The 25,251-nt window shown below is 39.1% G+C and overlaps 1 protein-coding gene across 1 annotated transcript; it reads left to right on the forward strand.

Moving 5' to 3' along the window:
- The first annotated feature begins 412 nt into the window (after positions 1-412).
- Positions 413-24,404, forward strand: sdc3 (syndecan 3). Its single transcript, XM_056741903.1, has 5 exons — positions 413-757; positions 16,611-16,704; positions 17,872-18,512; positions 18,956-19,187; positions 21,131-24,404. Exons 1-5 carry the CDS (start codon positions 704-706, stop codon positions 21,295-21,297), a joined length of 1,188 nt encoding a protein of 395 aa, XP_056597881.1. The 5' UTR covers positions 413-703; the 3' UTR covers positions 21,298-24,404.
- The last annotated feature ends 847 nt before the right edge of the window (positions 24,405-25,251 follow it).

Below are 25,251 nucleotides of genomic sequence, written 5' to 3' on the forward strand. Positions count from 1 at the left end.
TATATATTCAAAAAATGTAGGCTATATTTTAATCTGTTGTTGCAATAGGAAACATTTAGTGGCACGTATGATAAAATGTATAGTATACATGTCGATTTATGTTTATATTAAAATATCTTACGTAAATATTGCACACCAAGTATTACATTTGAATGATCAGGGTAAATATAAACAAAAACATGTCATTGCTGCTGATAAAACTGATTTGCATAATGTTTAAAGAGGCGCCTATGGGAATGCTTGCTTGCTTTAGAGGTGGATCCTGAAAACAACGGAGAGACGCTGATGCTTAACTGGGCTGCAGGGGGCATCCTCAACCGCACGAGGAAAATCCACCCAATGCCCGTTCTCTTCACTCACACGCCACAGCACGCTGAAGAGAGAGAGATAGATAGAGAGAGAGAGAGAGAGAGAGAGAGAGAGAGAGAGAGAGAGAGAGAGGAGTTCTGGTCTTCCCTGCTTCCACATCCATCAAGACTCAACAACTGAAGTCAGAGGGGAGGAAATCACGAGAGGCCGTGCGCGCGTTGCTCCTCGGTTTTCGCGTGGTTGAGCGGGATTACACCGTGCAGTGCGAGCTCGCAAGCAGACGGATGTACCGACGGACGCCTGCCCTAAAGTTGGATACCGAAAACTGAGAGCAACGTTTATCTCCAGTATCTCGCAGGAGGAAACTGAGGCGCCAAACTGCGTTTGGAGCACCATGAAGCTCCCGTGCTGGATAACACTGGCGCTTCTGCTAGCGCAGACCGCACTGGTAAGACTGACAGTCTATTGTGATCTATTGTTACGAGAGGGCGAGTTATCGTCGGGCAAACATGTCCACAACGTTCCCTCTCGGGTTTATGCGCACGCACGCTCGCGTTAAGCGTAAACGGAAAGTGTGATGTAAGGTCATTAGACGACAGTAGCGGTGTGTGATGCATTGGGTGCTCGGTTGTAAATCTTGGACGCGACCCACATTCTCTCGGCTGACCGCAGACAGCACGTCTCTGGCGGCCTGGGAAGCGCTTCAAGTGGGCTGAAGAATGCTCGAGGCAGGGCTTAGGAACTAGATCGTGTTAGGCACCCTTGCCTTATTTAGTCCCCAGACCCATTTTATTGGCCTTTGATCTTTACGTGTGCGTCTATTAAGGTGGGTGTGTTTGTATTGTGGGTCAGGGACGCGCGGCTTGCGCTGGCCCCCATCCCTTGCCGTCTGGTTACGTTAGTGTGTATGCCTGTGTGGGTCGAGTATAATTAACGCGTGGCGTCTAATTAGGCTTTAATTGCACGTCTTTTGTCCCTCTTCTTTTGCGCACAAGTGGCACGTGATTGTCGCCTGTTGGTGGTTCGTCCGCACGGTCCGTTTCTTTGTGGTCAAGCGTGGTATTTGGGTATATTACAGCACGGATGCATCAAAAAGGGGGTCGGGACAGGTAATATGCGGAGGTGTCGGTCGAGCTTTAAGTGTAGGCGATCAGCGGATGATGTTGGCCGGACATTGCTCGAGGTGGGGTGGGTCGGGGTGGCAGGCTGCGGGGAGATGACGTCATTGATCTTCGCGGCGGGAGACAGACGTCTATCTATCCAAGCGCGCGTTTACCTTGAATAACACCAGCGAGGAAAACGCGTAACGATGTCGATTGGCATTTAAAAATGTTAAAACACTATATGTTAGCTGTATGGTGAGCTATTAACTATTTAATGCTAAACCTTACGAAAATGATCCGTGTTTTTGTGGTTAACCATAGTTTAACTGTACCCAAAATGTAACATATGTCTAACTAGAGCATAGTTTTAACACGATATTTGTGTTAAAACTGTGGTTATGCGTATTGTGGTTATTCTGCCAAAAACATGGTTCATGCACCTTTGGTACAATAATATCATTGTTCATTTTCATAAGGTGCTTTCAAGCACGGACACTCAATAATCCTGTACCTTTAATGCAAACCCACCCAAAATTAAAGAATGAATGAACGCACTTTATTGTATACTTGCGTATTGTAGTATACGATTGGTTATTTTGGCCATTTCAAAAGGAAGTCTCATGCGGATCAGGTCAGTGGTGTCATATCCTCTTTGGCTTTGTGTGCCAGAGATGGAGTTTAATTTAGATCTGGGAATCTAGCTAATGGACACGCATCCGCTCCAGAAAGCTGTATGTGTTAAAGGATCATGTTGGACTCCTGGGTTCAGGACTGAATCAGTGTTTTGTGCTGTAGACGACAAAGGCATCCATAGAGGGAGGGAGGTGAGGAGGAGGGAAAATGAGAGAGGAATGTGTGAAGCAAATTGACACAGGAAGTTCCTGCCACTGACTCGCTCAGCTGTATAAAGGTCTCACTTACGCCGGCCAACAAGAGCTGGACAGTATTTTAAAGTTTTGATTGGGACACACCGTGTTTAAAGTTTGTGTAACTTGTTGGATTTGTTTGCTTGGGAAAGTTACCCGATACGACATGAGTCAAAGAAGTTTGCTTTGCTCTTTAGTTATGTTTAAGTTATGTATCAAATGTTTCTCGGAGAAAACCAAACTATTAGTGTAAGAATATTACTTTTTGTCCCCTTGTCTAGGATCCTGGAGACTAAGAAGAACACAATTAGTAAATTAGATATAGATATTAGATATACATCTTCATAAATACTTAAGTTATTATTAAACTATGCAGTCTTGGCAAGTCTGAGCATTGTTTGACTTTTTGTATATCTTTTCGAATCGAAAGGAAATGCAAGGCAAAGCTGTGTCGCTTGAAAGCCTCCATTTGCTCCTCATTAAATAACATTTCTGTTTGTTAAAGCGACTGAGAATTCTTGTTTTTTTACAGAACGTTCTGTACAATGGGTTCTGTAAGGAAATGTAAATAAATCAATGTCTATTTTGAGACATGCGTCTTCTCAGACCTCTCTATTTAGGTAGAGACCAAAAAAGTTCAGTTTAAAATTCTCTTTTTTCAAGAAAGCATTGTGATGTCTTGGTATCAATTATTCTCAAAGGGTTTCCAAGAGCTTCCAGCTGACACGAAGTGTTACTACAGAAAGAACGTTATCAGGTCCACCAAATGGCACCACGTACTGGTGTGAAAGCGTTTCGTTTAGAGGTGTCACCAAAGGAGGTGCTCCTTATCGGCCCACCTGCTTCACGCCCCATCACTCTCGACATCACGCTCACCTCCCTTTGACCTCCCTGCATTCGTCGGCACCGCCTCAACGACAACCTGAAGATGACGGATGTAGTTATGCGAGATCTGGGTCACGGAGGCAATACAAATATCTTTGAATTAATGTGTGGAAAGATCGTGCGAGGTGACGGGGAAAACAACATACCCGTTGTTGAATATAATGCGCGCCGATGTTATACTGTAGTAGTTTATTTTTGGGTCGGGGCTGTGTGTCGAAAGCAGAAGATGAATTGCTGAGAGAGGTGGAAACGGAGAGAGAGACAACGAGAGAAAGGTAGAGTCGATCCGGGCTGGTTGCTCTTTCCCAGGAGACTGTGTTCCTCTACCTGTTCTGCACAGTGTCGCCATGACAACGGCAGAGCACATCTCAGTCGCATCCTTATCGTGCCCTTTCTTTTTTCTCTATGGTCTCTCATTGTGTCATTCACACTCTTTTCTATCTCTGTGTCATCCCCATTCTCCTCCTTTTTTTCCGTCTCTGTCTGTCTCGCTAATTAAGATGCGGCTCCGGCAGTCTGGTGGGGGAGGGGAAATCACTCCATACCTGAAAAAGACAGACAGTCATCGGAAGAGGGAGACAGCTTAGATGGAAATCGATATGCAAACTATATTTAATAGTCTATTATGTGGATATATGGTTGGCTTACTGTGCATTTTTTTAAATTACCGGTGCGGTGTTAGATGTGCGCTTTGTAAATGCCATTTTGGGATCGGTATCTCGGAAAAACCATCGAATGGGTTTCCTTGCCGTCGAAACGATGAGCGTTTTTTTTGTGTCCCAAATTTGCGTGCGTGCCCCAATGCTATAATAAGACTCCAAATTAGAGAGCATGTATGGGAAGGGTTTCAAAACCACAATGAATTTTAAGATGCCTCACCAAGCTGCTCTATAAATATGAATACGGCTATAGTAGCCAAGCAGGACTGCCCTCGCCCGAAGAGAATGTGAGCATGTCCTTCCCTTTCCTCCTTCTGTTTCCCTAGCTGCTTGTTTGTTCCACCGATGTCTTCATGGCCTCTTGCTTGGGGAAACGGTAGGGGTAGTGACATGTTTCCTTGGAGATGGAGGAACCAGGAGGGTAATTGGGATAATGAGAGAATGGGGGCGTGGCGGCGGCCTTCGGGGACTACAGGAATGCCGTTAACTTTCTAGTAGCAGGGTGGAGTGAGACAAACGGCAAGCGAGCGTTACACCATGTAGAACAGCAGAGAGTTAATTGGAAAAGAGAAATATTTAGATAACGCTGGCTGAGCGTGTCAGATGTTACGTGCGGGCCATTAATCAGAAGGGTCTGCTATTTGTGGTTTTTGTGAAGACTAATGATCGCGTACGTTTCACGTAGGCTACACGCTTTCGTTCACTTTAGAGTGTACATGTGTACGTTTAATGAGACACTTTGTCGTTTCATATTCACTTTGGAAATTGACATGGGTGACATAGATAATGTTTGGGTGTGTGCATGCATGGTCTTTTCCCTGATGACATGAGGGGATTTCCTTAACGGAGCAGTTTTGTATTATTTAGGAGTCACTTCCCGTGGATGGTGGCACAAATTACAATTTGTCTTAGAAAAATGCACATACTGGAATGTTGCGATTGTTCAAATTAAAGGTACACAACAATGTGTTTTTTTTAAGTGACCCACGTGACTATACAAGTTGAAGGGATAGTTCACCCAAAAATACAAATTTTGTCATCATTTATTCACCCACGTGTTGTTAAGAAGCAGTTTATGACTCTTTCTTCTCTGTAACAAAAAAGACAATATTTTGAGAAATGTCCCAGTGGTTTTGGGTCCATACAGTTGACTTCAATAGGGGCCAGTGTTGTTTAGTAATCCAACACTTCTCAGATCTCAGTGTTCTGCCAAAGAAGGTCAGTCATACAGGTTTGGAATGAAGTAAATGATGACAGAATTTTGGGTGAACTAAAAAAGGAAATCATTTTAACTGGTTAATTAAATTAAATGCTTTCAGGTTTAAAACAACAATACAAAGTGCCATCAAAGTATCAGACAAGTAATATATATGATTTATGTGTTGTCAAAGTCTTAAGACGCAAAATAGCTTTGAGAAAGAAACCGATCGAAATGTAAGTTCTCTGCTGAGCTGTTACCTCCACAATCGCTACATTTCTGGCGCGTACTGTTCATTTAATGCTATCATTAAATAATACGAAAACCCCCATGGGTTGGTCGCTCCAATGGATATCTGGTAGGGGATGATTCTGTTCAATCTAGCAAGTAAAAAAGAAGTCAATAAAAGAGTTAATGAATAATTTAAATACCAGTTTCATACGCTCACACTTTATTTTAGGAATTTGTATATACAAGAATTTCGGATAAGAGCTGAAGAGAAAATAGTCTCACCGCCAAAAGGCAAAAATGTGCTTAAACCCACACACATAGTAAACTGTCTGTGCTTTTATCCTTGAGGATTTCACACGATGCTCCGTTTAATCCAACTTCACTTTGCATTTTCTTTGTTTCTCAGTCTCTGCACATCAAGGCCTGCACAAAGGTCATCCTCACCTTGAGTATAACCTCCGTCAAAGCTTTTATCACTCAACAGTTCTCTTCTTTTGATGCTCAAAGCTCCGAGTCGTCTGAGTGATGAAGCTGAAGCTGTGCGCACATTGATGTGCAAATTAGCACATCGTCTTTACGACACAATAATGAGAGCGTTTTTTAAAGAAGGCGGAGTTAAGAGGCCCATTGAACCTTAATTCAGACTTGTTACTCTGATAACTTCTTAATTAAAATATGTGTTACATAAGCTAATTGATAGAGATATGTACAAAAACCGCCATTGAGAATCCAGGGGAGTCTGTTGTCGTGATGGTTATTGTGTGGTTTGCAACAGGTTTGTCTACGTCTAGTAAATATGTTGTTTCTGTCTATTTTACAATATTTTAACGTTGTAAAATCCTACATTACTGTTTAACATGACTTCTCGGTGTTTTAACATTAGTTCTTATTTGGTCTTTAGTCACTAGAGTTTTTTTATAATCAAGCCTTGTTTTTGACAGACCTCCATACTGCAGTAAAAGATGATGTAACCCAAAGATTTATTGCAAATCTTATTAGATAACAGATTGTCTGCATGTCTAGAGAAAAAATTAAATGGCATAGCTAAGTTCCGTGTGATAATACTTCTATCTAAAGTAAATATACCAGACATTTTTGATAAAACAAGCATAATAGTCTGTACCACAGACATGAATGTTAAGTGGTTTTGTAAAAAAACCTGATGAAATGTCAGAATGTTGGCTAAAGAGATTCGGATGAGTTCTCAGCCAGACTCTTGAGTGTTTGATAAAGGGGAGCTGGCACACATACACGCACATCTGCTGATATACAGACTTCTGTCAAGTGTGGAGAATGACTCAGAGAGAGAGAGAGAGACCCTGTAAATAAATGTGAGAATTTTCAGTACTTGACACAAGCGATGTGACATGATACAGATGAGTGACGGAAATTGAAAGGAAATGCTTGTGTTAGTTTCAGTAGATTTTATATGTATATAGGTCCTACTACATGCTGCATAATATATATACATATACATATATTAAATTAAGTATAACACACGTTTTTTCACATGAAATGAGTTCACACCAAAAATTCTGTCATTATTAACTTTGTTCCCATTGGTGGTTCTCACGTAACCGGTGTGATTCATGCCTATATGAATTCTGGACACAAACGCAAGCCAAAACTGAGCTTTAGGGAAAAGCATAATTATCAGTGAATATCAAATTCAATTTCAGTTTGTTGCTCACAGTCAGCTCTCAGACTCGTATGGCTTCAGGAGACATGGAATATAGCATGTAAGAACTTTTTATGGTGTTTGTGATATCTGTGACCCGTCTTAAAGGGATAGTTCACCCACAAATTTAAATTCTATCATCATAAACTGACCCACTTGTCATTTACACCTGTATAACTTTCTTTCTTCCAAAGAACACAAAAGAATGTTGATAACAACCCCGTACTTATTAAAAACCAGTGCAAGCCATTGGGCTCACTTGTTTGTTTTTTTACCAACATTCTTCAAAATAATTTTTAAACGTTGTGGCCAGCAATATTTACTACAATATTTTAAACCCCAATGACAGTCCTATAAATCACGGATTCTGAAAATCAAAGGAAGAAAGGATGTCCTATGTCTGGCTTTTAAATTAAAGGGATAGTTTACATCATAATGAAAAATCTGTCATCATTACTGTGATTTTAAAGAATGTTGGTAACCGAACAGCATCGACACACATTAACTGTATGGACACAAAATTATGAATCGGTGACGTTTAACAACTTTTCCTTTAAATAAGTAAATGATAACAGAATTTTCATAGTTTGGGAAACTTAATCCCAAATAAATATATAAAGCCTGTAAAATGGTTTAGGTTAAATTGTCTCTTATATGTGTAAATGTGAATGAGGGTGAGAAAATAATGACGGATATTTTTTTCCTAGTTGAGAAATTAATTTGTTGACATTTCAGTTAGGAATATACGTGTTGAATTGTCTGTTTCTCAGTAATGTGACCTTGAAGATTTGCTCAGTCTCATCAAGAACATCCTGGAGGTTTGTGCTAATCTCAGTTCTGCTGCAGTTATAATAAATTGAGAGATTCTGACTGTAACGATATCAAGACTCGTCCCTCCCCCATCCTGAGGCCTCCAAGTCAAGGTCTTTGGCCAAAATCAGTTTAACACATTAACATAAACACTGAATGATAATACAGCTGCTGTGATTGTGTCAAAACAAATTTCTCCCACAGGATGTCAGATTTACTTTATAAATGTTATGGGACTCTTTCGTTTTGCTTAAAGACAGTCCTATAAGTCACTTATTCAGAAAATCAAAGGAAGATGTCCACTGTCTGGCTACTAAATTAAAGGAATAGTTTATCCCAAAAGGAAAATTCTGTAATTTCAAACCTGTATGACTTTCTTCTGCAGAACACAAAATATGTTTTGAAGAATGTTGGTAGCTTAACGGCGCCGGCACACATTCACTTCCACTGTATGGAGGCAAAACTATCGCAAGTGAATGGGTGCCGTTTAAAAAAACATTCCTTAAAATATTTTGTGTTCTGCAGAAGAAAGAAAGTCATACAGGATAGGGTGAGTAAATGATTGCAGAAATTTCATTTTTGGGTGAACTGTTCCTGTAAAGTAGCACAGACCATTTAGAAAAATACTAGACTGGAACTCTTATCTGAATCTGATTTAAATGAAGAAATGGATGCTGTCAGATTGACGGCACTATTTTTCTAGGAATGATTTCATTTGAACTCTGTTAAGAAGAACAGAACATCGCAGTTTGGAAGAACGCGTTTGTCGCGCCGCGAGCACGCACAGGTGTTTCCTGAACGATGATTCTCTGTAAAAATTCAGGAACAAACGCACACTTCAAAACAAGCGTGATGTTCATGTTATTTTAAAATGCGACTAGTCTGCAACAAAAAGCCTAGAACTCATCCGACTCTGTGTGCAAGCCCACTACCAGCCCTCATTACTGTGCACAATTTCTCAATGAAAGCATCGCGTGTTTATGAAACAGCTGTCTGTTGTGTTGTGCACTCGTACAAGCAGGTGGAGGGAAGGCCGGAATCAGCTGCTTCAGTCAATCTGCTTTTCTCGCCTCGGTTCCTGCTCATCTCCGCACTTATGATATGGTGCATGGAAAGTGATATTGATCGACTCGAGTTAAGTGAGGCGTCCGCTCTGGCAGATATGCTGGAAAGCAGATTACACTGCTGCTAATCCACAAGTGTAGGGATGAAAGATTACAACAGAATCACCTGCTTGGAGATCGAAAGATGTGACAGAGATAGAGTTAAACACGGTCACTAAAGAGCTTCGTGGGATGGTAGACTCAACAAAACCTAGTTAACAGATTAGAGATGTCTAGAGAGAGAGAGAGATAAAGGGAGAGAGATAGAGAGACAAGTTAAAGATAACTGTAGAAAGACACAATATCAATATAATCTGTTTTTCTAGGGAAGTTAACTCCTAGAATATGTTTTATATTTTTATCTCTGGAAATGAAGAGGAGTTTTGAAAGGCAGCTGCATTCCTGTAGTCTCATGACTTCTTATCAAATTCATGTCACATGAGTCTTATAATAAAGACTCTTATTCGGATGTAAATGTGATTTTGTTTTATTTATCATGCACATGAACACACATGATGGTGGGGGGTGGTTGTTGTGTAGTGGTCGTTACAGATCTGGCAACACAAATCTCACGGGTTTGAAACTGGAGTGTCAGACGGATACCCTTTCATTACAGTGCCCTCGAGTGGCATCAAACCTGAAGTTACTCCATCAAGAGAGCCCTGTAATTATTGTAGTGTGTACCACTAAACAACAAGTACTGTACATCATTGGCAACAAGACCGGATCTCAATTATTCTGTTGTGGTATGTTCTATTGTGAAAACAGAGTAAGACTATATAAACACGTGTAGATATAGCATTCATCACATTCCTCTTAGGTGTGCAGGTGGCAGATTCAGTGGCTCGGTTGAGTGCGTCTGAATGTTTACCTTCGAAATTCAGACTCCATTCAGTCTAGTCACCCCACACCTTTATAGAGGTGAAAGCTGAATTGAGTATTCTGTCATAATCTGCTCCGTTACGCTCATTCTACCATTGCACTGTTATGTTTTTCTTCACGTGTGAAGAACACTCAAAATGTATCTATCAGGATCTGTCAAGTCTGGTGATCAGGGACCAGTTGAGCTACAAAGTAGAAAACAAGGACCATATTAGTGCTCCGTTTGAATTGTTGAATCTGTTTTAAGGTTTCCAAACACATAATTGCTCATTGAAAATTGTATCGACAGGCTCACAACGCCATTTTTCAACCCAGTAAAACCTTTATTTATGTAAAGGTTTAGCAAAACATTTTTGGGCTGTGCTTTAATGTGAATTTAGTCACGAGCTGGCCCAAGTGCCTTAATGCTTTTATAAGAGGGTTACTAGATAATACAGATATTGAGCACACATTTTTGTCATTCGTGTCTTTCCGTTGAATGTTTCTCCCTTAAGAGAGCATTGCTGTGAAACAAAAATAGCAACACTGTATGTGGTCTAGGCTTGTCAGAGTATAACGGTATTGACATTGACATGACATTAAAAACCATGAACATTGATATCATGTTAATTATTTAAATTATACTTCATCACCCATTTAAAGTTTTGCCTTTGGAGCCACAGTGGTTACACATTCTCTCTCTTAACCTTACAATCACATTGTAAGTGTGAAACAAAATAAGCTAAATTAAATATGAATTTGACTGATAGCATTATGTTCATAAATAATTAAAGGTACAGTTCACCCAAATGTAAAATTCAGTAATCCTTTACTCCCTACCAAGTTGTTCTAAATCTATATAAATTTCTTTGTTCTGATGAACACGGAGAAAGATATTTGGAAGAATGCTTGTAACCAAACCGTTCTTGGCATCCATTGACTACCCTAGTAGGAAAAATGATAAAGTTAGGCAATAGTGCCCCAGAACTGTTTGCGCTCCTACATTCTTCAAAATATCTTCTTGTATACAGATTTGAACAACTCAAGGGTGAGTTAATGAAGGCAGAATTTTCACCTATGGGTCATCATGATCATGACCACTACCAGGATTTCCCCTCAATAACCGTGAAGTGAAAACCCTGATATTGTGACATCCCTAATGTGCATGTGTGTATTCCTTTGCTCTGATTTGGTGAACCGGTGTATCATGTCTTAGCTTTTACTAATCATTACTAAACACAGCTGGATCTCTGTATGGACCAATCAGCTTCTGGAATAGAAACAATCATGATTTATTATAGAAAATCCTTTATGTATACGCAACAGTTATGCTTATGTAATGATATCAGCCTTTATGATATTTATAATTTGTCTTCGATTTTTGAGTGGAGGGAGGACAGTGTAGATAAGTGGACGCATTCTTGACACTTGACAAGTTTCCACAGTATTTCTCCTCCTCTTCTGTACTCAAGTCAGGTACGATGTTACCGAGCAACGTTTTATAATATTTCATAATTACCCCTGTCAGACTTTCAGCTACTGCCGCTCCTAAAAGCCCTACTTTGCCTTTATTGCCGGAGATATACGTACCTTATCTCTTTTTTTATTTGTGCTGCAAAATTGAGATGGTCCCTACAGATATGGGAAATGAGGAGCCGTGAGCACACACAGTATAGTTCAAACACACACACTGTGAACAGCAGGAGCTTCTGGGAATGGGGGAGGACTGTTCGTAATCACAAAGACAGGCCACACACATTCGCCCTTACATGCGCACCCACAAACGCACAAAGGAAGACCGTTCCCTAGCCCCTGGCTGCATTTTTTAGCTTCTTTGAAAAGTTTCTTAGGAACACGAGAGAAGTTATGATCCCCAGGAAGCTCCTTCTCTTTGCGAGGAGAAAGCGTTCATTCACCCAGACATGCAAATAAACACAATACCATCATTTAAACTTCAGAAACGCTGTGTACTCAGACGAACCACTTGAATCTTCACTTATGTTTGTGGACACGAGCTGTATTAAATGCATGGTCATAATACACACATGCTCTGCTATGTATGTTAACCCGGTTTTACACCGTGTGGGCGGAGTTTATTCCAGACAGCGGTGATTCTGGGTACTGTATGCTGGGTGATGCGTGGGAGAGTGGTCATGAGTCGGATAATATACCATGAAAGTGTTTCCATGGCAACTCTTCAGCAGAAAGCTTTGTAGACGATCTCCCAACATCACAGTCGGAAAACCAACCCCAGAACAGCCTGAAGAACTCTTCTTTAACCCTTTCATGCATGAATTAGGATATCTAGTCAGGATAAGTTACTATTGCATTTTCACTACTTTTAAGGCATGCAAGATTTGAACTTTGAAAAATCCACTTTCATTTACCACTTAGACATCTGAAGAGGTGACCGTATATAAGATAATGCACAAGTGTTACCTGTAGTGGTTGACTTGCAACTATGCCATTAAAAAAAACAATGCATGGCCAAGAAATGGACTTTTGATACCTGCAAAATATTAGCAAATATAGAATGTATAATTGAATTGAATGAATTACTCTCCCTCAATTTGTTCCAAAACTCTAAAAATGTCTGTCTCTGGTTGAACACTATTTTGAACAGATTTCTAGGGCACCATTGACTGCCATTGGATAAAATATATATATATATATATAAGTATATTATATTCTATAATTCTTTGTTCTGTTAGACACGAAAGAAAATATTTTATGATTTTGGAAAACAAGTAGTTATGGGGGAGCTTTGATAACCATTTTAATGGTAGTCAATCGTGCCCCAGAAATGTTAGTTGCTAACATTCTTCCAAATATCTTTCTCCATGTTCAGATCAGGAACAACTTGCTGAGTTGATTTAAAATATTATTAGATTTAATTACAGTACCGTAAATGCAAAATAGTATGCTATAGAGAAGTTCCTTTATCGACACACAGGGCTTCTAACACATATGGGCATCTGACATGGTCCAAATCCTGTGAGATTATGGGATCACTTGCTGGTTGGATTAAGGATTGTCCCAGAGAAACAGCTGCCTACTTCATACATGCAAAGTAACACACATTTCAAGAGACATTGGACATTAAATAGAAAGTTTAAATTTGGGCTTTCAAGTTTTGTGAAGGTTTGTGTATTCTTGTTTTGTGTTGTATAAATGTGAGCATCGTAGGACCACACGCGTGTGTTCGTGCGTGTATGTGAGTGTGTGTGACTCCTGAAATGAGGTCATTACCTAGTGACCAGCTCACCTCTTAACTTCCCTTACACTCTCTCTCTCTATCTCTCTATCGGTCGCTCACACACAGCTGTTCTGACCCGACTGAGAGGAACACCAGCAGTCAATCAAATGTGGTGTACAATGGAACCATTTAAAATATAAGAGATGTAGATTTTATCAGTTCTCTGTCTTTATGTGCTGCCAGACAGATGGGCTAGATATTTACATTTGACTCCAAAAGCTTGCTTCACACCCCCCCCCAAATACACACACATTCGCACACATGCACATCTCTTATGCGCACACACCCACACACACAAACTGTGTGAAAGAAATCTTGCTGTGTGTGCCAATTCCACCCCTTAATCATATCGTAGACCAAATTACACCACAGACCAACCCCGCCATTACATGGGAGTATACACAGACATACACAAACACACAATTTAGCCACATATGCATATTGGCTAAGACTTGGTTCTAAGTTTGGCACCGGCATGCACGATTTGAAAGAGATCATTGATCTGAATCATGCATTTCTGAAATTGTATTAGACTCGATTTTTGTTAAATGGTCTTTAGTTAATAGATTTTCAAATGGAGGTAGTGGGAGCCAGACTCTGGTATTCACATGCATAAAGAACTAAAAAAAGACAATCAGTAATTGAAGTATTTTCTATGGTTTTATGGCCAGAATCAAAATGTTTATTATAGTGAAAAACACTGTATTTTACTTCTTGCTTTACGAATGATCTTTGCGACTCAAGTGGTTCTTTGGTCCAAATTTAAGGGATCATGCGGCTAAAACAAAAATTATCGTTTGTTTAAGATGTAATGCAATGTGTATACACGATTTAAACAATTCTGTATTTTCCTCATACCATGCATGTTTGTATCTCCTCTTTGCCCCGCCTCACTGAAACGTGCAGATTTTTAACAAAGCTCATCGTTCTGAAAAGCGAGGTGTGCTTTGATTGGCCAGTTATCCAGTGTGTAGTTATTGGTCGAATACTGCAAGCATGTGAAGGAAATGTGACGCCTCTTACCATATTTGGAACATCAGGTTCCAAAGCTATTGTACTGAAAGGTATGCCCACCTTTCATGCGTATGCATTTGGGTGGTCTTAGTCAACTCATACCACGAACTGATGTGGATTTGTGGGGGTGTGGTTACATGAGGCGTTTCAGGTCTGGGTGAGCATTAGCTTTTAGATAGAATGCATCTTTTATTCAGACACTTTAATTTTAGAAATTTTACGTGTCTAATACATACATGGGCAACTTATACAACACCAAAGACACAGAAAAGCACTTGTTCGCAAATTACCCCTTTAAGATTCTTCTGATTAAAAACATTTGTTAAAATCCTAAAAAAATCAAAGTCTCTTATTCCTGAGCCCTATGTGGTATCATAATATTAGTCGCGGTAGATTTTAGACTTTCTATTGAGAAAACAGGGATACACTTGAGGATCAATGTACACAGTGAAAAAGATTGACACATGCTTAGACGGATGCTTCGATTTCATAAAGGCACAGAGATAGACATTACACTACACACATTGCAATTAAACCAAACACAGAACTGGGTACATAATAGAGTTTAAACGCTTAAAGAAATGCTGATGTATGACAGGCAGCTTTAAGCACTTTTTGGCCCAGCATGTGTTTATGTGTGGGGGATTTTGTGAAGGGCATGGCAGGAGTTTATGGCTCTCTGTGTTTATGGGCTGTTATTAAGATGGAGAGTATCCAATCATGAGGGTGGGGGAAGGACACAGGAAGAAAGGCCGGTGGAGGATAGGGGAAACAGGGAGTCTGATTTAATGATTGCTTTCAAGTCCGTATTTTCAACGTAATGTATCCTGTAAATACAAAAGGTAAAAGTGTAATGAGAATTTTGGCACATTGATTTTTTTCCTAGGGCTGCACAATATATCAAAATATTACAAATGTGCATATTGCAATGGTTTGCAATAACTAAATAATAAAACAGTTATGTTTAATTAAAGTTGATGCAGATAGCAGAGCGATTGTGCGTGGTGTGGAAGATAATCAATAATCAGACCAAATCTGAAACATGTATATTGTTTGTACAACTTTGTGTTTTAAAATATATTCATATAGTTTAAATGGATTTAACAGACTTTGCATTATCATATTACGTTACATCGTATATCCCATTTTTTCTTTAATACCATGCAGCCCTAATTCTTTCTGTTATGAAGTACTTGAATCACAAACTTAATGGTTCAATATATATATATATATATATATATATATATATATATATATATATATATTAGTCATTATATATTTTTTAAACGCTACAAAACTATCACTGATAGCATTATAAAATGTGCATTCAAACTTATTTTAATGTACCAGCAAATATTTGGGCACATCTACTCCCCACTTTTTTGGGCAGCAAAGCAAAAAACAAAAGTAGACAGTAAAGCATTTAAGTTAATTATGTGGTGACCAGAAAAAATCTAAACTTTATCTTATTTTTAACATCTTCAAAGCAGCCTTTCTTCGTCTTGAGAAAGCTTTGGGCACTTTTAGCATTCTTTCATTGCTCATGTGGTGCCACCTCGAATACTTGTAAGTGCAAGTAATATTTGACTTTTATTTTGTATTTTGGAAATGCATTTCCGGGTTGTGGTATTTCACTGGGGTTCAGGTGTGTATTTAGCTGACTTCATTTTTCTGGTTTCATGTGCATGTGAAGAGGGGGTGAGAAAGTGGGCAACGCTCACTTTCTGTTGACCCCATTCTATTTTGTTTTTGTTCTTAAATGTCTTCATTAGTTTTGTTTAATATTTGATGTTCGTCATGTCAATAAATATGTACAATTATTATCCCTCAGCAGCTGTAGGTATAATACTTTTAAACCTTCCTGTATATTACACTGTAATGAAAAACGTAACCGTTCAAAGGAAACAGGACATACGCTTATAGGTGTACTGGATTTGTAGGCTAATTCTCTCTCTGGTCCAAGATGTATAAAATATATTTAAAAGAATATAATTATAGTAATGGCTGTTTATAAAAATAATTTGAGGAATTATTCCTAAACCTGTTGTTCAAACTCGCAGATACATCCACTTGCAGTGGTGTATGTCTAAAAGTAGTCCTGGTGCTGTATCATCATATTTGACAAATTGTGAATCTTCAAGTCATTATTAACTTAACAAATGTGCGAAAAATAAACCTATTACAATGTTCTATTTTTAATGACATTTTTCTCATGGATTTGACACATTGGGTCTGAGGACAGTGTAGCGCTCGTTTTCTGCAGGATTTTCATCCCTATTAAAAGGGAAATTGGGTTAAAGGCAAGTGTTGCCCGTAGCAACGGGCCTCAGGATGAAACTGCTCCCCACGCTAGACCCCTGCACACTTGTACACATAGACGCACAAATACGTGTGTGTGAAAACTGAATCCCAAATAATGTAACTGTAAATTTGTGAAGTTCTACATAGATTTGCATAAGTTGACATAAGTGCTTGAACTAAATTTGAACTCTTAATGGTCGATGCAGATGCCTAGAAAGCATGTTTGATATATTATTATTATTTTTACATAATGCCAATAAATATATTGATATGCTGTTAAAATATCTAATGACATAAAAACCTCTCCTACATATTTTTTTGCTTCTGTGTCTTCAGGCTCAGCGGCGCAAATCACGACCGGTTGACGAGGATAGTTCTGGAGATGAGCCGTATGATGACGAAGACTTCTTCTCTGGTTCTGGATCTGGCTGTGAGTGTTTGTAGTATGTGACACTGACTTGGTGTGATTGTGAAAGCATGTTTGCGAACATTAAAAAGTATGTGTGTGTTTGTGTGTGAATCACTCTTTAAGGGGTCACAGCTGTCTTGTTTAAAAGTCCAGCCTGGACTTTCAATCCCCTCACCAGCTGGTATCCTTCTCACAACTCAACACCCAAACGCCCCTTTGTCTTTTGCTCTCTCGCTTTCTCAATCATTTTGCTGTGTTTGTCCTTCCTCTCCATTTTTCTCTCTCACCCCCTCTCTGTCACACATTCCTCCCACAACTTCATACATTTATTTAAGCTCCAACTAAAACCAAGAAACGTGAAGAAAAATGCATCAATTTTGTTTCTTGTAAGTAGAGCGCGTTTCTGCAGATATTTGCGTTTGGGTCTGTTTGTTAATGATCATCTGATCTTCAATAATCAAATTACTGTAAGTAAGATCACTTGATCAGCAGGAAATTGGTGTGGACGGACACTAGTGTATGTACTCGACAGTCCTCTGGAGGATATATGTCCACATTTATAAAAACAACAAATGATGTAATTCGTGTTTTTTTAATTAAAAATTGCTAAATGTTTTCTGGTGGATTAGTGTTAACTATGAAAACAATAGAAGTCTGCTACACATTCATATGCTTTATTTCTTAAAACCTTCTTTTCACACCCATTAGTTTAATTTGTCCCCCAACAATGAGAAACATCGCATTTCCGTCACATTTCAAATGATTAATTGTGCTTATAGATTATGTGGGGGAAACAACATTTTAATTGTGTATTTTTCGATATTTGCTGGTGAACATCTGGGTCTGAGACAAAGAAACAATTAAATGTATACATAATTTATACATTTGAAAAGTAGCATGTATTTATGAATAATCATGTGTATATGTGTGCACTTGTTGATTTTGTGTGGTGTTTGCTTTGTATTTTGTACCTTGTGTGTGTGCGTATTTCTTACCAAGGTTATTGATATTTTATTCATGTGTTGCCATGGGGATGTTCACATTCCTGTGCTGACCAATCTAAAGGTTGCTTTGATGCCTTTCAGACGCTTCTGCAAGCTATCATATGACACATTAACGCGGCCTAAAATGGCTGTGAGTATTGATCCCTGCCTGACTGTTTTCTCCTCTCCTCCTCTGTGTGCTCAGTTCCAGATATAGATGTTAGTCCGACCGGAGCAGGTGTGTCTGTCACTACAGAGGAGCCCCTCCCACTTTCCACGACACAGGCCACTGGCCCCGCCCCCTCTGCCTCCCCAGCTGCGGAGCCCAGTAGGCCACCACCACCTGAGGTAGAACGAGAAAGCGGAATGGGACAAGAAGTAGACAGGGAAGTGGAGATTCAGAAAAAGTGGGAGGAAGAAATGCAGAGGCCGAATGAGCAGGATGAAGTATCTGAGAAAGGAGAATGGGAAGAAAAGTCAAAGGCTACAGTCGCACCTCGGCTTACTGAAGTTCCCATGGTGGCCATGGACTCAACCACAATTCTGGATGAGATTACAGTGGCTCCTAGTGAATGGGAGGAGCCCAGCAACTCAGAAAAAGATGATTTGTTCATTACTACAGAAATTACCATATTTGAGCCATCCAGCACTACGCAAATGACAGATGACATCACAACCATCGAGGTGCTACCCACCACTGTTGCGTCAACCACAGCTAAGCCCACCAGACCCGTCCCGACCACTCCTAGCACCTCTCCCCCACGACCCCGGCAACCACAGACCACCCCCAGTAGAGCCACCCCGACCGAGAGCAGCACAAATACAGTGATGAGCTCAACAGTACAGGTTAGACTCTATTCCATGAATTACAGTAATATAATGCGCAAGAGTCCTCAAATGGTGTTTGTACTGTTCCGTTGTTGCAGAAGACATTAATACTTCCGTTTCATAAGTACTCTCTCATTCCCATGAGGGCCGTAGGGAGTGAATATGCATTTTTTTTAGACGTGTACAGCACACACGTGCATTTACGTTATTTGGGCATGACAGTAGTTTCCTGTAATCTTCTTTACTATGCTTTATTCTTATTACACATGTAGATATTCTCTGCCATATTTGCATCGACTCAAACCAAATGGATAATATATTAAAAGTAGGAAGTTGGTTTGTAAAAAATCAGTCCGCTGTTTTTGCTCCAGTTGCCTGGAAATGTTCCGTTCGCTTTTACCCAATGTATTTGGCAATGTTGAGAGGTCATTATTTTGTTATTTTTTGTCTCCCTCATTTAGACACAAACACCATATGAGACTGTAAATAATGAAGTCGCTGGAGCAGGTCCAAGTGGTGATTTTGAAATCCGAGAGGATGAAGTTCGCCAAGGCAACGAGGTCAGTCGAGGCAAAGCGGCCCCGGGCGTACCAGCAGAGCCCGATTTGACTGGCAACTCCATAGATGCAGCTGGAAGCTCAGCTGCTCAGCTTCCACAGAAAAACATTCTTGAGCGGAAAGAAGTTTTGATAGGTGAGAATTGTCTGATCCCTGACATACTAGACTCCTTGCAAATCCTCATTCAGTTATTCAAAACTTTTTGGTTTGTTTTACCTGTCTGTCTGTCTGTCTGAATTTGTAGACCTGTTGGTCTTGTCTGTTTCCTTCTGTCTGTCATCGGACAAATAATTGTCTTTCGGTCTGCTGGTGTAGATGTGGTGCATGATTAATATAGCACACAGAGCTAAAAACTTTGAACTGTTATCCCAAATCATATAAGTAACAAAACAAATTTAGTATTGTTGCCTTATTTGGATAAAAAATGATTATATTAACCTAAATATTTAAAATTCCACTTTCTCCCTTTGAATTAAAAGTTAAGTTTTGTTCAACTTGATGAATTTTTTGTGGATTACTTAATAGTATAAGTTAAAAGTGCAATTGTGTGCGTATGTAATGAGTTTCCTCGAAATATTTAACTTTCAAAGTCACAAAATGTTGGCTTGTCCAAATTAATTAATTGAAACAAGTTAATTCAACACAGTTGGTCATTTTTTATTTAAAACATTAAGGCATCTTTTGTAGTTTTGTGAACTTATTTGGGTTTACCGTGTACAGCAAAATATTTAAATTCATAAATTACGCCCAATGTTAAGATTAAATATCATATCATATCACAACAAACTTTAATCATGTCTGTTTATAGCAACAAAGTAAAACCAGTAGACGCTGGTTGTACGAGAAAAAATATTTGTTTAACTTCGTGTATTGGCAGTTTAAGACGTGGCAAATCAATGTTTATTGTTTTCAAGTAGATTTAAAGCCAGAAAATGGAACATCCGATATGCATGTCTTCTTTTCATTCTAGATAAAGAAAGCAACTGTCTGTGCCTGTTACTCGACTGGTAGGGCAGCTGCTAAAATGTGGTGCTAACAACATCAAGGTCATAAGCTTGATTTCCAGGGAACACATGGACTCATTAAGCGCATAGGTCGCTTAGGATAAAACCATCAGTCAATTGGATAAATATTTTGTTGATGCGACACTTTATGAACATTATCATCTAGCATCAATGGCAATTAAAAGTGTTCCAAACAAAGGGAGGGATTTAATTACCAATTTATTTGCAAACCTATTACTGGATGTTAATGGAGATTTAGTAATTAGCAATTAGTTTGGAGTAAATGTTGTTTGTAACGGCTTAGTGCTTAAGATTTTAAGTGGAAGCTCTCTAATGTTCTTGGATTTTTAAGGCGTCTCTGTGGAGAACACCATCTTCTGCCCACATTCACCTACTTCGTTTTCTACTCTTGTGTCTGCCCCTCCCATCTCGTCCCTCCCGTTTATCTGATTCGCTGTCTCTCTCTCCTCAGCTGTTCTGATTGGAGGATTGTTTGCCTTTGTATTTGCAGACTTCCTGGTCATAGGTAAAGGATATAGAAGTTGCAGGATGTAGAGTGATTAGTTTGAGTTTAGTACTTTGCATTTAAATCTCGCGCTTATAAGTCACGCTGTAGTTTTAGGCGTTTTAGAGTTAAACCCCTTCCATGCCTTGACTTAATGTGTTTTGTTTTTCTCCGTTTAGGAGAGAATATGAATAATTGCTCATTATTGGCATGAACTCCACAAAACAGTTTTTTACGCACATAAAATGTATTGAGAGAGATGACACTTGCACATTTATAGATGGTGGTCAGAGCATAAAATGAGCTTGTTCGTAATGATTTAAATCGCTATAAATTTGTCGCAATTGTCAATCACAATTGACCAAGACTTAATTTTGGTGTAAGTGTTGTCTTATGTAAGCCAATCACAATTGGCCGACACTAAATTTAGGTGAAGTGTGAACCAACATATAGTCAAAAATGCATCCGATCACATTTGTAATGAAATGACGATCTTAAACCCAAGTATACAAGCAAGTAAGTAACCATTGTCTCTCTCTCTCTCTCTCTCTCTCTCTCTCTCTCTCTAGCGGTGATTGTTGGAGGTGTAGTGGGAGCGCTATTCGCCGCCTTCCTCGTCATGCTACTCGTCTATCGAATGAAAAAGAAAGACGAAGGCAGCTACACACTGGAGGAGCCCAAACAAGCCACAGTCACCTACCAGAAGCCCGACAAGCAGGAAGAATTCTATGCCTAACACATTTATTCTCCCCCAATTGTCCAACCTTTTGCCATCTCTATCTGACCCTTCCCCCAACCCCCCCGCCCCTCGTCGTCTCTTCCTTTCCTTTGATCCCATTCTGCCCTCGTTTCTCATGAGAGTGCCTCTCATTCCACGGACTTGGAACTTTCTTTTCCAAAAAAAAAACTGAAAAAGATCAACGTAGAAAAAAATGAAGGGGCTGTGGGCGGGGCTATTGGCGGCGGTGGGACGAATCTACACAAAGAAAACACTTTTTTAAGAACGTTATTGTTGATATGTTTAGGATTGTTGTTCTATGAAATTAAGACCTGAATCTTTTTTTTTGCAAAGTCACTGCATTTCAAATGTGTTTCTGCACAATATTTCTCTTGGACAGAAAATATGGGAATAAAAATAATAAAAAAACAGCATGAAAATATGAGGTGGTGAAAATAACCGAGAGGGGGTCATTGAGAGATCGTACAGGTCAGGCGGGAGGGAAAATAAGAGTTTAGAAGCAGCAGGAGAAGCTCTTCTGTCACCAAGGTCAGTGATCCAACGTGGTTTGGTGCCTTCCATTTCCCTGGTGCTAGAAACTGAGCTTGAGCAGAGAGTGACGTGTGTGAGTGTGTGTGCTCATGCGTATGTGTGTTTTGTATGTCTAAGGTGCCCCTTGTGACCTAGACGCGCACACATACGCAGATGCACACGCAGCCTGACTCCCTCTGCTGGCGAGAGCGTGCAGGCCCTGATGTCTGTTGTGTTTGGTGCAAGGGAGCCTGAAACATGTACAACGTAGACCACAGCACACAAAACACTGCAGATTTGCTGTGAAGGGGGCGCATGCATAGAATCGGAGGACTAGCCTCTCCTCTGCTCTGTATAAAGATTTTAGTAATCGATAGTAATTATCAATAATATATCAGCAGCTCTGAATGGAAGGAAAACGGTGATCATAATATTCGTAGTGAAGAATATTATCTATTTAGCTGTGTGGTAAGGTTTTTATCGGTGTAAATATCAACTTCACTTTTGGTTATATCATACTTTTAACTATGCTATTGTACTAAAAAGTAAACACGCTATTTGATGTCCACCCAAACACAAATGCAGTGCTATTGAAATCTACATTAAAGTTTTTTGTAACCTTGTGAACCATTTTTGTCAGTACATTCCAGAGAGGTTATATCAGCCAAGAGGAGTACATGCTGTATTGTTTTGGTATTTAAAACTGATTAGGTTGGTCTCTGGTTTTCGTTTTGAGAGCACATACTCACAAGGTTAATACTGCCCACTGTCAAAATACACTCGAATACAGATTTGCACATTTTCACTGAAACATCCACACACACACACACCACAATTCTGTTATTTGTGAGTTCTATAGATCGTTCAGACATAAAAGTGCTGATAAGATTGTTAGATAGGGTTTGTGTTGATAGAATGGGAGGGGGAGCTGGAAGATTATCCCAGATTCAAGTTAAACATTAACTTAATGGTACAGGCAAAATTTTGTGTGTCTAACATAAAACTATCTGAGCCGAGAGCCTTTAATGAAGCAAGAAGTAGCGTGAAATCAGTGGACAAAATTTAATGGTTTTGTATTCTTTATTACGTTTTTGTTGAAATATTATTTCAGTTTGTGATGCATCCAATTCATCGAAAACGACAAAAAAAATGCATGAATTAGCAATAACAAGCTATCAACAACAGAATGCTCACGTTGTCGCGTGACACTGTGGTTGACATGCTCAGAATGTATGCGTGATGTCAGTGGTGCTCGCAGCTGAAGCACATGATGTTCAATGATGAAATTGTGAAACCTGTCTAACCACATATCATTAAATATGTGTACATTATTGTAGAATCGAAGGCTAGACAACACGCCCATTTAAAACATATCGCAAAGCTGAGGGCGAAACCATTAATGCACTGGAACATGTCATCAAATAACTCAAAAGATTTTTTTATGTGAGAAACACACCCACCATATTCAAACAGCTGCGTGCGTAGTAGAGCACAAAGACTCCACACTGTTTTCTTTGATTCCTTTTAGGGGGTTTGGGAACATCTGAGATGAGGTTGCATCTATATGGGGTGGATGTGCTTCAATCTAAGATTGTATTGTCACACCTGTGCAACTGTACCTGTAGTTTTAATATTGTATTCTGAACTGTATGCTCATGTCTTTACAGTGTGAAAGAGTGTGTACTGTATGCTTGAGTATTTGCTTGAATCTTCCCTCCCCTGTACCTCTTCCATAGGCTACTGTCATCTTCCCACACTAAAAATACTATAGTACAATATTGCACAAACTCGTAATAACATTCTTTTTTTATCTAGCATCACTGTCTGGGTCTTCTAAATAGGACCTAGGGGAATTTCTGACCTGTTACCGCACACCTATGCTTGAATTATAGCAAAACTGAGAAACACTTTTCCTGTCTTAAAATGCTCAAGTTTTCTCTATTCTCAGTTGTGTCTAAGCCCTTAACAGTCACAGCAAAATGCTAACACCTCAGCCATCATTTGTTTTATTATTGAAAATTGTCCGGATTAATGGAAATTAATAACGCAAAACAACTGCAAGCCTACAATTAGTGTGTACATTTCAGGTTTTAAGACATGATGATTGTTTAACAAGATTTTTTTTGTATAAAATTTGACAAAAATAGGCTTTTTCAAGCTGTTATTGGTGCTGGTGGATACATTTTGATCGCTATTTTCGAAGCTTTTAAACCCAATTCTCCTGCGATCCAGCCGTTACATGTGACTATCACACGCCCGACATCCCAACAAACGGGCACCTGTTAAATTTTTGGAGGTCACCGTGTTAACATCGTGGATGTTAGTGAGACATTTGAGTTTGCTTTGCCGTCTTTTTTACTCATTTTTACCTGTAATCTGCCACTCTTTTTATTCATAGCCAAATATGAGGCGGGCCTTCCTGTGTCTGTGTGCCAATCACAGACCAGCGCGGTCCTGGTCTAATGGTCGCCCAGCGTGGTTTCATGCACATTTTTTAAGAACTTATGTTTTTTTCATTGTTTGATTTGTGTATAAAGAGACAAAGTTCTGTCACTAATATGCCACTCTATTCTAAATAAAAACCTGGTTGGTTATCTATGTGTCTGCTATAATTTAATTGGCTATAGGTATAAAAGAAATGTGTATGTTCAGAAAGGCATATTACAGTTTCTAAGGTTCCATTTTTGGTCCAAGGTTTTGCATGTGTATTATCTCAGGTATCTTTTAAACCTACACCATGTGATGTAACAAACACAAGGTATATGAAAACAAAATATTTGGTATTTAGAATTCAATTTAATAAGTCCCACAAGTTTTCACAAAGGAAAACAGTGTTCTTGACAAAACCAGTATTTATGGCGAATATTTTATGGAGATATTTTCATATTAAAGTAATAGAGTTCTTTTTCATTAACTTATGCAAATACAGTCATATTAAAGATATAGTATGATGTGTACATTTTTCTAACTCCCAATCATAATCTTTCGAAATAAAATGTAAGGCTATTTGTATTATCAAGACAGCAAAACCTTTATTTGAAATAGCTGGAGGCTACAGTAAAACAATAGAAAATAAGAGGTTTAGATTTGTCTGGTTGAGAATGCACGATTAATTTGATTATTATAACAATAATAGCAAACAAATGCATCTACTAAATGTGTTAAGCATTAACGCATATAAAACAACTTTAAAACAGGACTTGCTCTTATTAAATGCAAAATACGTTTACAATATTTATCCATTAAGCAAATCAAGAAAAAGTAAAACTTTTTGTGTCCAACAAAAGCAAAGATAACATTTTCTAACACCAGAGACATCCAGAATCAGACAATAGAAGATTTGACATTTTACAGGCACAGTTTGTATAAAACTGTAAGTATTAAGGTATCCACCTGTACAGGGATGACTGAACGGAAACGCCTCATCAACTCATCACGTGA

The sequence above is a fragment of the Triplophysa dalaica genome, chromosome 25 (genome assembly GCF_015846415.1).
Source record: "Triplophysa dalaica isolate WHDGS20190420 chromosome 25, ASM1584641v1, whole genome shotgun sequence".
NCBI classification, from domain to species: Eukaryota; Metazoa; Chordata; class Actinopteri; order Cypriniformes; family Nemacheilidae; genus Triplophysa; species Triplophysa dalaica.

Coding starts and splice junctions, on each gene's coding strand:
- sdc3 (XM_056741903.1), top strand. CDS start 704: ATGAAGCTCCCGTGCTGGATAACACTGGCGCTTCTGCTAGCGCAGACC. Junction 758..16,610: donor TGCTAGCGCAGACCGCACTG/GTAAGACTGACA, acceptor CTGTGTCTTCAG/GCTCAGCGGCGCAAATCACG. Junction 16,705..17,871: donor CTCTGGTTCTGGATCTGGCT/GTGAGTGTTTGT, acceptor CTGTGTGCTCAG/TTCCAGATATAGATGTTAGT.